We start from the raw sequence: 15,539 nt of genomic DNA on the forward strand, positions 1-15,539 counted from the left end.
AGTCACATCTTCATAAAAATCCAACAAGTTCGTCAAGCACGTCAAGGCCTTCCATGCCTGGTGGGCACCGCGGGGACTGGGCTGCATTATCATGTTTAGCCATATTTTGTTTTGATGTTTTATATTTCCTTTAAGATTCTGTTTACTTTGATACTATGGCGGCACAAGGCGGCACGGTAGCACAGTGGTTAGTACTGCGACTTCACAGCTCCAGGGACCTGGGTTCGATTCCCGGCTTGGATCACTGTCTGTGTGGAGTTTGCACATTCTCCTCGTGTCTGTGTGGGTTTCCTCCGGGTGCTCCGGTTTCCTCCCACAGTCCAAAGATGTGCGGGTTAGATTGATTGGCCATGCTAAAATTGCCCCTTAGTGTCCTGAGATGCATAGGTTAGAGGGATTAGCGGGTAAATGTGTGGGGATATGGGGGTAGGGCCTGGGTGGGATTGTGGTCAGTGCAGACTTGATGGGCCAGATGGCCTCTTTCTGCACTGTAGGGTTTCTATGATTCTATGATACAGTTTCCCTTTAAGAAGTTGCATTGTAATTGATCCCACAGTTTGCTGCATTAATTTATTTGGTTAATGAAGAAAAGCACAGTGCTGTTAGGGAGGGCGTTCCAAGATTTTGACCCAGTGACAGTGAAGGAACGGCGATAGCGTTCCAAGTCTGGATGATGGGTGGCTTGGAGGGGAACCTGCTGTTGTTCCCATGCGTCTGCTGCCCTTGTCCTTCTAGCAGGTAACGGTGATGGGTTTGGAAGGTACATAGCACATCATATCGTCAGGATGTCCCAAACTGTTTCACACCCAGTGAAGTAATTTTGAAGTATAGTCACTGTTAGAATGTAGGATCGTAGAAGCATGTGGCACAAGAGGAGGCCAATCGGCCCATCATTTGCCAGGGAAGAAGCAAACTATATTCCCCAATGGTCATGCCCTGGGGTCACTTTTAATACCTTACCCCACCCAGCTGGAATGGTGAGCAGGAGGGTTAAAACCAGCTCCATTTCAACTAGGTAGGTCATGAGGGGAGTAGGGGGGATGGAGGGTGGACAGTGGGATGAGGGGAAGGGGTTGGGATGGGGAGAGGGAGAGGTTGGAATGAGGTGGAGTGGGTGTGGAAGAAGTTGCAGTAAGATGGCGGTGAAATTAGGGGCATAGAGGGCAGTGGGGTGGGGATGAATGAGGTGTCCTGGAGGGTGGAGGGGTGTTCTGGAGGGGGAGGTTGCAGGGCTAGACTTAACGTCAATGGAAAAACAACAAATGCTGGAAATACTCAGGTAGCATCTGTGGAAACAGAGTTAATGTTTCAAGTTGATGACCTTTCATCAGAGCCGTATTGTGTCAAACACAATCGAGAAACCAGGCTGGAGGTAGCAAGTGGCCAAATTAAGTTAAATTATTTATATTCTCCTGAAGAAGTCCTTGTCCAGGTTCTGGAAGGAATCCTTGCCTGCCTCAAACTCTCCTACACTTAACATTCCCACACTCCTCTTAAGCAGTTAGCTTATTCTTGCTATGGTCTCCTAATGCCCCGACTCTTGTTCCCACCCATTGATCATGGGGTCGTTCCCACCTAGCAAAAGACTAATTTCAAATATTAAAAATGTTGGATCTACCAGGCCTCGCTTCCTTCTGACCTCCAGAATGCGGTGTCCACTCCCGACCCTCAGCTCACTGATCCCATCAAAATTGTTCCCCCACCTCCCCAGGTTTGATTGTCCCTAACACAACTCCCACCAACAAGACACAGAGAGGAGTTGATATAAGTACAAGACATATGTGGAAGAATTTGTGCAAACAGGCATATCAACTTGAATAATAATACCAGCACAAATCATTAATCTCCTGGTCAGAATCAACGTTTGAAAAACTAGAGTTTGGAAACTGGTGGCAGCAATAAACCTGGCAAATAGTTTAAAGACTAATTCAAGTGGAGTCTTGCTGCTCTGGTTCCATTACTTCATTTAGGCTAAAATATCAGATGTGCAGGGAATTTGTTTGACTCGAGGTTCTTGTTTTAAAGCTTAATGATGTTCTTTTGGCACATCACTTTGGTGAGAATGTATTCACCAGAAATCTTGGACAAGGGACTCTCATTCCTGAATCTTTCCACTTCTCAAAGTCCTTTCCAAGACGGTGATGTGATATTTGTGATATTTTCTTTGTGCTTGTGGCTGTGTAGGACGTGACTAAAGGGGAAAAAAAGAGCTTTCCTCGTTTGAGTTACCCAATGAAAACATCAAACACATCAAGTGTGGCAGGGCCAGATGGAGAGTAAAGGCTTTCTCCATCCTGCCAAACAATGTTCCTCAGACACAAACCCGGAGGCCATTTTACACCAGACCACTAAGTTTTTCCAACTCCTGCGAACGGCATCCTCCTGGGAGTGTCAATTGGTAACAGAAATCAGGAACAGTTCTTGTGCTGTGGGACTCACATCCTCTAAGAATAGATTGAAAGTTCTTTCACTATCAGGAAAAATGGAGCAGCTTTCATCTCATTCTTCCGTCCATGTTCCGACTTGACATAGTGGAAGTCCAGTTTAACTGTTTCTCCCCATAACTCAGGCAGGAAACACAGGTAATAGCAGTTTGACATCACTGAGTGGCAAACTGAGGGGCAATTAAGAGTCAACCACATTTCTGTGGGTCTGGAGTCACGTGTAAGTCAGACTGGGTAAAAATGGCAGTTTTATTTCCCTAAAGAATATTAGTGAACCTGATGCATGTTTATGGCAGTTGATGATATTTTTATGTTCACCATTACTGAGAATAGCTTTATATTCCTGATTTTATTAATTGAATTTAAATTTCACTAACTGCTGTGGTGGGATTTGAACCTTAGCATTAGCTGGGTTCCTGGATTACCAGTCCAGTGACATTACTACTACAACTTTACTGCATCAAAGAGCCTTGGCAAAACTGGAGTCATACTTAACACAAAGCAAGATGGTTGTGGTGGTTGGAAGTCAAGCATTTCAAACATCACTGCAGGAGTTCCTCAGGGCAGTGTCTTAGACCCAACCATCTTCAGCTGCTTCATTAATGACCTTCCCTCCATCATCAAGTCAAAAGTATACCATACATAGAGAAGGAAAGGGGAGAGTGCAGAATGTAGTGTTACAGTCATAGCTAGGATGTAGAGAAAGGTCAACTTAATGTGAGGTAGGTCCATTCAAAAGTCCAATGGCAGCAGGGAAGAAGCCGTTCTTGAGTCAGTTGGTACGTGTTCTCAGACTTTTGTATCTTTTTCCTGATGGAAGAAGGTGGAAGAGAGTATGTCTAGGGTGCATGGAGTCCTTGGTTATACTGGCTGGTTTTCCGAGGCAGCGGGAAATGTAGACAGAGTCAATGGATAGGAGGCTGGTTTGCGTTATGGACTGGGCTTCGTTCAGGACCCTTTATAGTTTTTTGTGGTCTTGGACAGAGCAGGAGCTATACGAAGCTGTGATACAACCAGAAAGAATGTTTTCTATGGTGCATCTGTAAAAATTGATGAGAGTCGTAGTGGACATGCCAAATTTCCTTAGCCTCCTGAGAAAGTAGAAACATTGGTGGGCTTTCTTAACTATAACATCAGCATGGAGGGACCAGACAGGTTATTGGTAATTTGGACACCTAGAAACTTGAAGCCCAGTCCATAACGCAAACCAGCCTCCCATATCGACAGGGGCATGTCCTCTACTACGCTTCCTGAAGTCGATGACTATCTCCCTTGTTTTGTTGACATTGAGGGAGTGATTATTGTCATTGCACCAGTTCACCAGATTCTCTATCTGTACTCCATCTCATCATTGTTTGAAATCTGACCCATCAGCAAACTTGAAAATGTGTCAGAGGGGAATTTGGCCAGACAGTCATAGATGCATAAGGAGAATAGTAAGGGGCTGAGGACACAGCCTTGTGGGGTACTGGTGTTGAGGATGATCATGGAGGAGATGTTGTTATCTATCTTTACTGATTGCGGTCTGTGGATTAGGAAGTCTAGGGTTAATAGAAGTCTGGGTTCATTCAACCAACCATTGTGGAACAGCCTATCTGAGATTGCAAGTAGCAGCTAAGCACATAACCTACAAGTTGGAACCCATCGTGAGAGGTCAACCTTTTCCCTCAGAATCAACACACTCCTCACACTTTCCTCACACTCCTGACTTGTGCCTTGTAGATGGTGGACAAGCTTTGGAGAATCAGGAGATGAGTTACTTGCTGCAGAAATCCCAGCCTCTGACCTGCTCTTGTAGTACGGTGTTTATATCATAGAATCGTAGAATCTCTACAGTGCGGAAGAGGTCGTTTGGCCCATCAAGTCTGCATCGACTCTCCAAAAGGGCACCCTACCTATGCCCAATCCCCCGCACTAACCCTGTAACCCCGCACATTGATCATGGCCAATCCACCTATCCTGCACATCTTTGGACTATGGGAGGAAATCCTGGAGCACCCAGAAGAAACCACGCAGCCACGAGGAGAACGTGCAAACTCCATACAGACAGTGACCCAAGGTTGGAATCAAACCTGGGTCCCTGGCACAGTGAGATAGCAGCGCTAACCACTATGCCCACCATGAAATGAAATGGTTAGTCCATTTCAGTTTTTGGTCAATGGTAACCCCAAGGGTGTTGATAGTGGGTGATTCAGTGATGGTAACACCATTGAATGTCAAGAGGCAATGGTAAGATTCTCTCTTTTTGGAGATGGTCACAAATATGATGAGGGGTTTTAGATAGGGAGAGCGAACAGTGATGAGGTGTTTTAGATAGGGAGAGTGAGCAGTATTGAGGGGTTTTAGATAGGGAGAGTGAGCAGTGATGAGGGGATTTAGATAGGGAGAGTGAGCAGTGATGAGGTGTTTTAGATAGGGAGAGTGAGCAGTGATGAGGGAATTTAGATAGGGAGAGTGAGCAGTGATGAGGGGATTTAGATAGGGAGAGTGAGCAGTGATGAGGGAATTTCGATTGGGAGAGTGAGCAGTATTGAGGGATTTAGATAGGGAGAGTGAGCAGTGATGAGGGGATTTAGATAGGGAGAGTGAGCAGTGATGAGGTGTTTTAGATAGGGAGAGTGAGCAGTATTGAGGGGTTTTAGATAGGGAGAGTGAGCAGTGATGAGGGAATTTCGATTGGGAGAGTGAGCAGTATTGAGGGGATTTAGATAGGGAGAGTGAGCAGTATTGAGGGGATTTAGATAGGGAGAGTGAGCAGTATTGAGGGGATTTAGATAGGGAGAGTGAGCAGTGATGAGGGGATTTAGATAGGGAGAGTGAGCAGTGATGAGGGGATTTAGATAGGGAGAGTGAGCAGTATTGAGGGGATTTAGATAGGGAGAGTGAGCAGTGATGAGGGGATTTAGATAGGGAGAGTGAGCAGTGATGAGGGGATTTAGATAGGGAGAGTGAGCAGTGATGAGGGGATTTAGATAGGGAGAGCGAGCAGTATTGAGGGGTTTTAGATAGGGAGAGTGAGCAGTGATGAGGGGATTTAGATAGGGAGAGTGAGCAGTGATGAGGGGATTTAGATAGGGAGAGTGAGCAGTATTGAGGGGTTTTAGATAGGGAGAGTGAGCAGTATTGAGGGGTTTTAGATAGGGAGAGTGAGCAGTATTGAGGGGATTTAGATAGGGAGAGTGAGCAGTGATGAGGGGATTTAGATAGGGAGAGTGAGCAGTATTGAGGGGTTTTAGATAGGGAGAGTGAGCAGTATTGAGGGGTTTTAGATAGGGAGAGTGAGCAGTGATGAGGGGATTTAGATAGGGAGAGTGAGCAGTGATGAGGAGATTTAGATAGGGAGAGCGAGCAGTATTGAGGGGTTTTAGATAGGGAGAGTGAGCAGTGATGAGGGGATTTAGATAGGGAGAGTGAGCAGTATTGAGGGGTTTTAGATAGGGAGAGTGAGCAGTATTGAGGGGTTTTAGATAGGGAGAGTGAGCAGTATTGAGGGGATTTAGATAGGGAGAGCGAGCAGTATTGAGGGGATTTAGATAGGGAGAGTGAGCAGTATTGAGGGGTTTTAGATAGGGAGAATGAGCAGTGATGAGGGGATTTAGATAGGGAGAGTGAGCAGTGATGAGGGGATTTAGATAGGGAGAGTGAGCAGTGATGAGGGGATTTAGATAGGGAGAGTGAGCAGTATTGAGGGGTTTTAGATAGGGAGAGCGAGCAGTGATGAGGTGTTTTAGATAGGGAGAGTGAGCAGTGATGAGGGGATTTAGATAGGGAGAGTGAGCAGTGATGAGGGGATTTAGATAGGGAGAGCGAGCAGTATTGAGGGGTTTTAGATAGGGAGAGTGAGCAGTGATGAGGGGATTTAGATAGGGAGAGTGAGCAGTATTGAGGGGTTTTAGATAGGGAGAGTGAGCAGTATTGAGGGGTTTTAGATAGGGAGAGTGAGCAGTATTGAGGGGATTTAGATAAGGAGAGTGAGCAGTGATGAGGGGATTTAGATAGGGAGAGTGAGCAGTATTGAGGGGTTTTAGATAGGGAGAGTGAGCAGTATTGAGGGGTTTTAGATAGGGAGAGTGAGCAGTGATGAGGGGATTTAGATAGGGAGAGTGAGCAGTGATGAGGGGATTTAGATAGGGAGAGCGAGCAGTATTGAGGGGTTTTAGATAGGGAGAGTGAGCAGTGATGAGGGGATTTAGATAGGGAGAGTGAGCAGTATTGAGGGGTTTTAGATAGGGAGAGTGAGCAGTATTGAGGGGTTTTAGATAGGGAGAGTGAGCAGTATTGAGGGGATTTAGATAGGGAGAGCGAGCAGTATTGAGGGGATTTAGATAGGGAGAGTGAGCAGTATTGAGGGGTTTTAGATAGGGAGAGTGAGCAGTGATGAGGGGATTTAGATAGGGAGAGTGAGCAGTGATGAGGGGATTTAGATAGGGAGAGTGAGCAGTGATGAGGGGATTTAGATAGGGAGAGTGAGCAGTATTGAGGGGTTTTAGATAGGGAGAGCGAGCAGTGATGAGGTGTTTTAGATAGGGAGAGTGAGCAGTGATGAGGGGATTTAGATAGGGAGAGTGAGCAGTGATGAGGGGATTTAGATAGGGAGAGCGAGCAGTATTGAGGGGCTTTAGATAGGGAGAGTGAGCAGTGATGAGGGGATTTAGATAGGGAGAGTGAGCAGTATTGAGGGGATTTAGATAGGGAGAGCGAGCAGTATTGAGGGGATTTAGATAGGGAGAGCGAGCAGTATTGAGGGGATTTAGATAGGGAGAGTGAGCAGTGATGAGGGGATTTAGATAGGGAGAGTGAGCAGTGATGAGGGGATTTAGATAGGGAGAGTGAGCAGTGATGAGGGGATTTAGATAGGGAGAGCGAGCAGTATTGAGGGGTTTTAGATAGGGAGAGTGAGCAGTGATGAGGGGATTTAGATAGGGAGAGTGAGCAGTGATGAGGGGATTTAGATAGGGAGAGTGAGCAGTATTGAGGGGATTTAGATAGGGAGAGCGAGCAGTGATGAGGGAATTTCGATTGGGAGAGTGAGCAGTATTGAGGGGATTTAGATAGCGAGGGTGAGCAGTGATGAGGGAATTTCGATTGGGAGAGTGAGCAGTATTGAGGGGATTTAGATAGGGAGAGTGAGCAGTATTGAGGGGATTTAGATAGGGAGAGCGAGCAGTGATGAGGGAATTTAGATAGCGAGGGTGAGCAGTGATGAGGGAATTTCGATTGGGAGAGCAAGACTTCCTGTCTTGCCATGCTTGTTGCTCCCCAGTGATTTGGTGAGTCCATTAACTTTAACGGAACTGGATGATCCCGTTGGCATACAGGGCTCGAAAATCCCGACTGGAGAAATTGTTCCATATTGACGAGCATCAGTGACCAAAGGACAAAGATTTAAAATTAAAATTTAAAATTTGAAATGAGAGAGGTGATGAGTATTATTGTTACTCAGTGAGTTGTGATCTGGAATGTGATGAAAGAAGTTTGAATCATAATGTTTGGAAGGGAATTGGATAAATATTTGAAAAGGAGATATTTGTAGGACTTGGGGATGGAGCATTTATATCATGCCTATTCCAAACACAGGACATTCCAAAGTACTTTAAAGCCATTGAAGTGTGCTTGAAGCGCAGGATGGGTTCCAGTGGCATGCGGGAAAGTCGCTCTGATTTCCACTGGCAGCGGAGCGGGTGGAAACATACAATCCTTCACCTTCCAGCTTATTAGTTATGCATCATGGAGGCACTGGGTGAGTCTTGCGGTGGGATGGGCAGGAAGTTGCCTGCCCCACATTTACCTCATATGGCCTATAGTCCTGCTGCCATTTTTAAAAGGCACCTGGACAGACATTCAATCATTGCAGGTCAGGAGCGCTACGCTACTCCTCCAGAGTCCTTGTGGCCGCAGCTCGTATAGGAAAAGCCTGCAGATGTGGGCAACCACAACCCAGGACATTCGAGCACCTCGGGCATTGCCTTTCGCGCATCACTGCATAAGGGCAGCGTCAGCAATAGCAATATACCCATGGTCAGGCCAATGCCCTCCACTGCAGTGGTCGATGTTCACCAGTCTCTTGACCTTCTAGAGGTTGTGCTGCCTCTTGCTGTTCAAGCACTTGCTCCTCCTGGCACTGTGCCAAACTACAATGCACCCTCCTTCCCCCCCCCCATCTGATCAGAGCTGTTACCAAGGCAGCGTGGCCTGCTGAGTGAATCAACGACACCTCAGTGCATCTTTGAACAAATTGAAGTGATACACTTAATGAGCATGTCCTCTACAGGTTTCCCTCCATCTGAGAATTAGAAGGCCAATGCTGAGCCCTCCACCTGTCAACCCGTCACTCGTTAGGCCATCGTTTATTGCCTAATTGCCCTTGCAAAGGTGGTGGTGAGCTGCCTTCTTCAACTTTTGCAGTCCTAAAGGCAGTACCTTGAGTTCTTATCCAAGGAGCCAAGCATCAATAGCACTGACCCTGCCCACTCTACCCACTCTAGACATTCCCCCTCCTTTTCCCCTGTAATCCTGCCTCTCCTGTCCAGCCTTCACTCACCCTCCCACCCTCTCCCTCTCCCCCTCCCAGCCTTTGCCTGCCTGCGTTGTCCAGTCTTGGTGCAATGTTTGCTATCGCCACTCGAGTGAAGTTACGCGAGGTCTCCGAGAAGGAGAAAGCAACATTTATGGACCACCACGGTGTGAAGAGGTGAAGCTCTGCCAGGCATGCGCCACTCACGTACAGCATAAAACTGAATGTACTAAATTCTTGCTGGCAAGACACTTAATCTAGAGGGTGAACTTCATTCTGATAAGGTGGCTTTCAATAGCATACAGGAAATGCTTTAATTCATGCAAATGGTGTTCCCAATATTGTTCATCGGGAAGCCTTTAACCTGCCTTGAAAGTCGGGAGTCAGTTTATCCCTCTCTTTGGAAACAGGTCTTTTGCCTCCTGTCAAATTAAGTGACCCACCCATCCCCAATCCCTCATCATGATTCCCACTGTTGGAGAGACCAGAAAACTCTGCCCGTAGTGAATGTAGTGAAATGCAGCAGCCAATTCACAAAAAAGTGGCAGGATACCTCCTTCAAAGAGTTGGAACAGGCACGATGGGCCAAATGGCCATGTTCTTTGCCATTTGATTCTATGAGCTATACTGGCTCCTCATTTCAAAATTGACACTGACTTAACAAGATGAATCTCAGGGGAACATCTCACCTCTGAAACAATTTTGAGAGAGGCCCACAGGCTAAACCCACACTCACTCTTTCCCAATTTTCAGTCAACAGTTCCTCCTTTCCATCAGTTAACTCCAGCCCAGCATTTAGTCAGGTATCTCACAGGCACATCAGACAGATATTTCCCCCTGTCCCCAGTGGAGCAGCCTGACAGCTTTTGAACCGCCTGCTTCACTCCACTGGGAAGGACAGCTTTAATTGTTGAAGCCAGACTATGGCTCCAGGCTCCGAACTAAATGAACCAAGCGTCTGATTCAGTTCAGACCTTGCTGAGTCTGGTTAATGCAAGTTTTGCCGTCCCTTCCCCCACCAGCCCATATATTTTTAAGTCTGCTTCAATGTATATCTCTCAGAGCTAACTCCTGACACAGCAGTAAATGATCCTTTAGCCCGCATTTCTGTGCAGAGGGAAATATGGGATGTGTAAAATTCAAAGGGAGGAGGGAAATAGACTGTGTGTGTTATATGGGGTGGACTGGTGGGAATTGACACAAACAAGTACCTGGTGTCCTCCAGCAATGTCAAAACACAAGGTAGCCGTCCACACAGTCAACAAAGACCATGGGTGGCCCTTCCCACTGGGATCTTCCGGACCCGCCGAAGGAGACCAACCCCCTTCTGATGCTGAGTATCCTGGCACCAGGACGGGCAATCCATGCAAAACATCGTTGAGATTGGCGGGTATGGAAGTTCCCACCGGCAGCCAATGGCAAGCTATCACTGCTGCTGGAAAACACTGCGGGGCGGGGGTGAAAGAATACCACCCCATTTGTTTCCAAGGCACAGGGTGGGATTTTCCAGCCCCGTCAACAGGGTGGGGTGGGGGCAACCATCGCAGGTGGGACGTGTGAAGTCAATCTCCAAATGATCCCATGTTACCCATATGAACGTTGGTGGGATTCAGTCTGCTACCAACATGACTGGAAGAGAAATAGAATTCAGGAATATTCTTTTAACTGTTACACAAACAAACCACAAGATTCTTATCGTCACTTTGAATGTTCCATTAACCCAAAGCCAGAAAAGCAATTGGCACTTGCTAATTGCTTTTTAATTCACTGATTGTAGGTTTATTCAACACATTATTATAATTCCTGTCATTTGAACCATCTGTTATACATACATTCAGGTACATAGAGTTTGTTTCATTCTTTCATGGGATGCACTGACTAGGCCAGCATTTGTTGCCCATCTCTAATTGCCCTTAAACTGAGTGGCTTTCTCAGCTATTTCAGTGGGCAGTTAAGAGTCAACCACGTTGCTGTGGGTCTGGAGTCACATGTAGGCCAGACCAGGTAAGGATGGTAGAATTCCTTCCCTAAGGGTCGTTAGTGAATTTTTACAACAATCAATAATAGTTGTCATGGTCACCATGACTGAGACTAGCTTTATAATCCTGATTTATTAATTGAATTGAAATTCTACCATCTGCTGCCATGGGATTCAAACCCACATTCCCAGGGCATTAGCCTGGGCCTCTGGGTTACTAGGCCAGTGACATTAACACAATAGAATACTTTGCTCAATCATTTTGCACGAATGCCTCAGCAAGTTTGCCATGAATTGTGGACTATTTGAAATAATTCTGACTAAATGAGCTGATGCTCTTTTCTCTGGAGAGGAGAAGACTGAGATCTTGAATATTATCAAGAGGTTCAATAGGGCAGATGGAGAAAAGGTGGTTTCACTTGTGGGGCGAATCCAAAACTCAGGGCCACAAATATGAGATAGTCATAATAGAATTGAAATGTCAGGAAGTTATGCTGAATCTTTATTGAACATTGGTTAGACCACATTTAGGGTATGGCATGCAGTTCTGGTCTCCGTATCATAAAAAAAGATATAGAGGCACCGGTAAGGGTGCACAGAAGATTTACAAGGGTGATATTAGAAATGTGTGGGTATAATATCAGGAAGGAATTAACAGGCTAGGTTCTTTTCTCTTTTAAAAAAAGCACCAAGGGCCACAAATGTGAGATAGTCATTAATAGAATTGAAATGTCAGGAAGTTATGACGAGGGTTTTTAAAATTATAAAGCTCTTGAAAGAGTGGATACAAAGAGAATGTTTTCTCTTTTGGGGACGAGCATATCTGGAGGCCATTAACACCAAGAAATCCAAAAGGGAATTCAGAAGAAACTTCTTCACCCAGAGAGTGGGGAGAATGTGGAAGTCGCTCCCACAGCGAGTGATTGATGTGTTTAAGGGGAAACAGAATGGAGAATTACAATGATAGATTAGATGAGGAAAGATGGGAGGAGGCTTGAGTAGTGGGCTGGTTGGTCCAAATGGCCTGTTTCTATTTATGGATAAATCCAATGGAGAATTCAGGATAAATTTTGGGTGAGATTCTCTGGTCTCTCCGCAGTGTTTTACTCAGCGACGGGAGATGATGCACCATTTGCTGGTGGCGGGATTTTCTGGTCCCGCCACTGCTAATGGGATTTCCCATTGACCGCACCCTACACCGCTGGGAAACGCATGGCAGGGTGCGTCGTCAGCGGGACTAGGAGATCTCGCTGGCGTGAACAGCCGGAAAGTTCTGGCTTTTATTACCCAGAGAGTGTTTAGAATGCTACAAGGATCAGTTGTGGTGTATTTTACAGTTGCATTTAAGGGAAGAGAGGTGAGTACATAAGGGAGAAAGAAATAGGAAGATTAAATGAAGAAGGGCAAAAGGAGGCTCATATGTGGAGCATTAGCACAGGCCTAGACCAGTTAAACCGAGTGGCCTGTTTTTGTGCTGTGAAACTCTATGTAAATCATGAGGCACAATTCTTTTATCAACGTTTCATGTCTTCAATTAAATTAAATTTGTTTTTCATAAATCTACTTGACTTTCAAACCTGGGGCTATGTTGTTGGAGCATCTGTATAACATTAAATGAATTACACATTCTTGTAAGTGGACCATTATGTTCTGGGATACATGCTTTGCTTTGAGTTGTTCGGAGAAAGGAAAGCTTTGGGGGCTGGGGGTGCAGTTGGGAAATGGGGTGCTACTTTGGTTCGATGGTTTGGTTAACATACGCAAGGCTGAAGTGTCACAGCGAAATACCCTCCTGGCAACACTCAAACTAATATTCATTGCCAACTGTATGGAGCTGCAGATAACAAGGGAGATAATACTCAGTGTTTACCGTCTCTGCTTGTCTGCAGCTAAAATAAATCAACTGATTTTAGAGACGTGTATCCTGAAATCAGATGTGGAGAAGATTGGAGCTTAGGTTGCCCAGAGGCTGTAATTTAATCCTTTGCTCGGTCCTGCTTTTCACATTGCTGAATAAATATCAATGTCCTTTCGTCACCATTTCAGTGTAAGAGCGATGGTTCCTAACCCTAGCTGATTTATGTTGATTTTACACCATGCCAATTCCTCTGGAATGCTCTTTCACTTATTTCCATGGTCCTGCCTATTAATGGCCATAATGCGCTGTTGGGTGGATGTAAGAGATTGAATGCCACTGCTTTCAGCTGGGCAACTCTCCTTAGTTCCCCAACCAATATTTATTTATCCCTCACCTAACACCACTGCAGAAACAGAGTACCTGCTCTAAATCACACTGCTGTTTGTGGGAGCTTGCTGTGCGCAAATTGACTCCCATGTTTCCTGCATTTCTGATACTTCATTCAGTGTCAGCCTGGATTAAGCGCTTGCACACAGAACTCAAATTTTCTAGGTGAGGTGCTGACACTTGAGCCGGGGTTGGTGCAAGTCTAAAAAGTGATGTGTAAGCTCTTAAAAAGTGACATCTTTCAAACTTTCTTCTGAAACAGGTCTGACCACAGTGCCCGAGAACATTCCCAAGGACACCACACTGCTTGATCTGCAGAACAACAAGATCACAGAGATAAAAGAAAATGACTTCAAGGACTTAAAGAACCTTAATGTAAGCTACCTCTCACTACTGGCCTGTGGCTCCTATTCCCGAGGCAGTCAGCCTCACAGAATCGTCTCTTGATATGTTTTCTTCAGTAGTGGGGTTGAGGTCTCGATCTTCACCATGATCTTCCCCCAATGCCGCCTCTCTTCCATTATCTGAGAGGGCTGCTCCCCTAAATCTGGGTCCACTTCAGGCCCTACATCCCTGCTCACTGGTCACCTAGTGCTGTGGGGGAATGGGAGAGAGGGCAGGAGCAGCCCGTAGGTCTGCTCTTGGGCCTGAACAGGGCATCAATTGCTGGGATAGAAGCAAAATACTGCGGATGCTGGACTCTGAAACAAGAACAGAAAATGCTAGAAAATCTCAGCAGGTCCGACAGCATTTGTGGGGAGAGAATAGAGCTAATGTTTCGAATCTAGATGAACCTTGCAATTGCTGAGTGGAGCCACAGAACAATAGAATCCCTACAGTGCAGAAAGAGGAAACCTGGCCCATCGATTCTGCGCTCAATCTCCGAAAGAGCATCGGACCCAGGCCCTCCCTTCTGCCCTGTCTCTGTAACCCCATGTATTAACCATGGTTAATTCACCTAAACTACAGATCTTTGCACACTAAAGGGCAATTTAGCATGGTCAATCCACCTAACCTACACATCCGGGGGAAACCCACGCAGACTCCCAAGGCTGGAATTGAACCCAGTTCCGTGGCGCTGTGAGGCAGCAGTGCTAACCACTGTGCCACAGTGTTATCCAGTGGGGGTGCTCAATACCTCCCTTCCACGGTTATGCCTACGTTCAGATGTTCCCAAAGAAGGAGCACATGTTGTCCCCGGCTATGCTTGATTGCACATGAAGAACTGGAATACATTGAAGACTTAAGGGAACAAAATTAAATTGTTAAATTATTTTTCTAGTGAGTTTTGTCATCATTTGGAACTTTAATTTGTCCCACTCTAATAAGGGGCTCATAGGTTTAAATGTTCTTGTGCTGATGATTTATCATCCTTACTGATTGGTTAACAGAGTCAAACTGGCTTCAACTTGTCTTTGCAAAGGAATGTTCTCACTGCAGTCTCTCTTTGTTTCAATGTGTAGGTTACAGTGGTGGAGTGGTTACGTTACTGGGCGAGTAATACCGTGACCTTAAGCAATAATCACAGTACATTCAAATCCTCCCCACAATCGTTTGGGAGTTTAAATTGAGTTTTAAAAAGACTTGGCAATACAAAGCTGCAGGGTGTGAGTAAAAGTGAAAAGCTGTTGGACTGTCGGGAAAAAGAAACAATCTGGTTTGCTGATGTCCTTTAGTGGAAGAAACCTGACCCAATCATTTTAAAACATTTGGTCAAGGCACAGCCACCATATATTGCTCTTGAGAAGATGGTGATGCTGTAGTCCATGCGGTGGAGGTACATCCACAGTGCTGTTGGGTATGAGGGAATGGAATATTTCACACCTAAAGGACAAAGCTTTAACATTGGCAGGGATGTAAAGTGAATAATAGTGGATTATTTATTAGTCTTTCATGGGATGTGGGCATCATTGGCAAGGCCAGCATTTATTGCCCATCCATAACTGCTCTTGAAGTGAGTGTCTTGCTCGGTCATTTCAAAGGGCAGTTAAGAGTCAACCACATTGCTGTGGCTCTGAAGGCACATGTAGGCCAGACCAGGTAAGGATGGCAGATTTCCTTCCCTGAAGGACATTAGTGAATCAGATGGCAGTCAATAGTAGTTATCATGTTCACCATTACTGAGACTAGCTTTATATTCCAGATTTATTAATTGAATTTAAATTCCATTAGCTGCCATGGTGGGATTTGAACCCATGTCCCCAAAACATTAGCCTGGGCTTCGGGATTGCTGCACCAATGAGATTACCACTTTGTAACTGTCTCAGATTGTGCACCCTACATGCCTCACCCTACTCTCCTGTGACTTTCCATTGATGGCAATGGGTAGAAATATTTAATGGTTCATATAATGGAGAG

General features: G+C 45.6%; 1 protein-coding gene across 1 annotated transcript in view; it reads left to right on the forward strand.

Moving 5' to 3' along the window:
* The window catches only part of LOC144498469 (decorin-like), a 66,669-nt gene that overhangs the window by 29,487 nt on the left and 21,643 nt on the right, over positions 1-15,539 (forward strand). Inside the window, exon 3 of the mRNA XM_078219631.1 lies at positions 13,444-13,556. Within this exon, the coding sequence (XP_078075757.1) occupies positions 13,444-13,556 (113 nt within the window). The remainder of the gene's footprint in view (positions 1-13,443; positions 13,557-15,539) is intronic.

Source organism: Mustelus asterias, chromosome 9 (assembly GCF_964213995.1).
Source record: "Mustelus asterias chromosome 9, sMusAst1.hap1.1, whole genome shotgun sequence".
Lineage (NCBI taxonomy): Eukaryota > Metazoa > Chordata > Chondrichthyes > Carcharhiniformes > Triakidae > Mustelus > Mustelus asterias.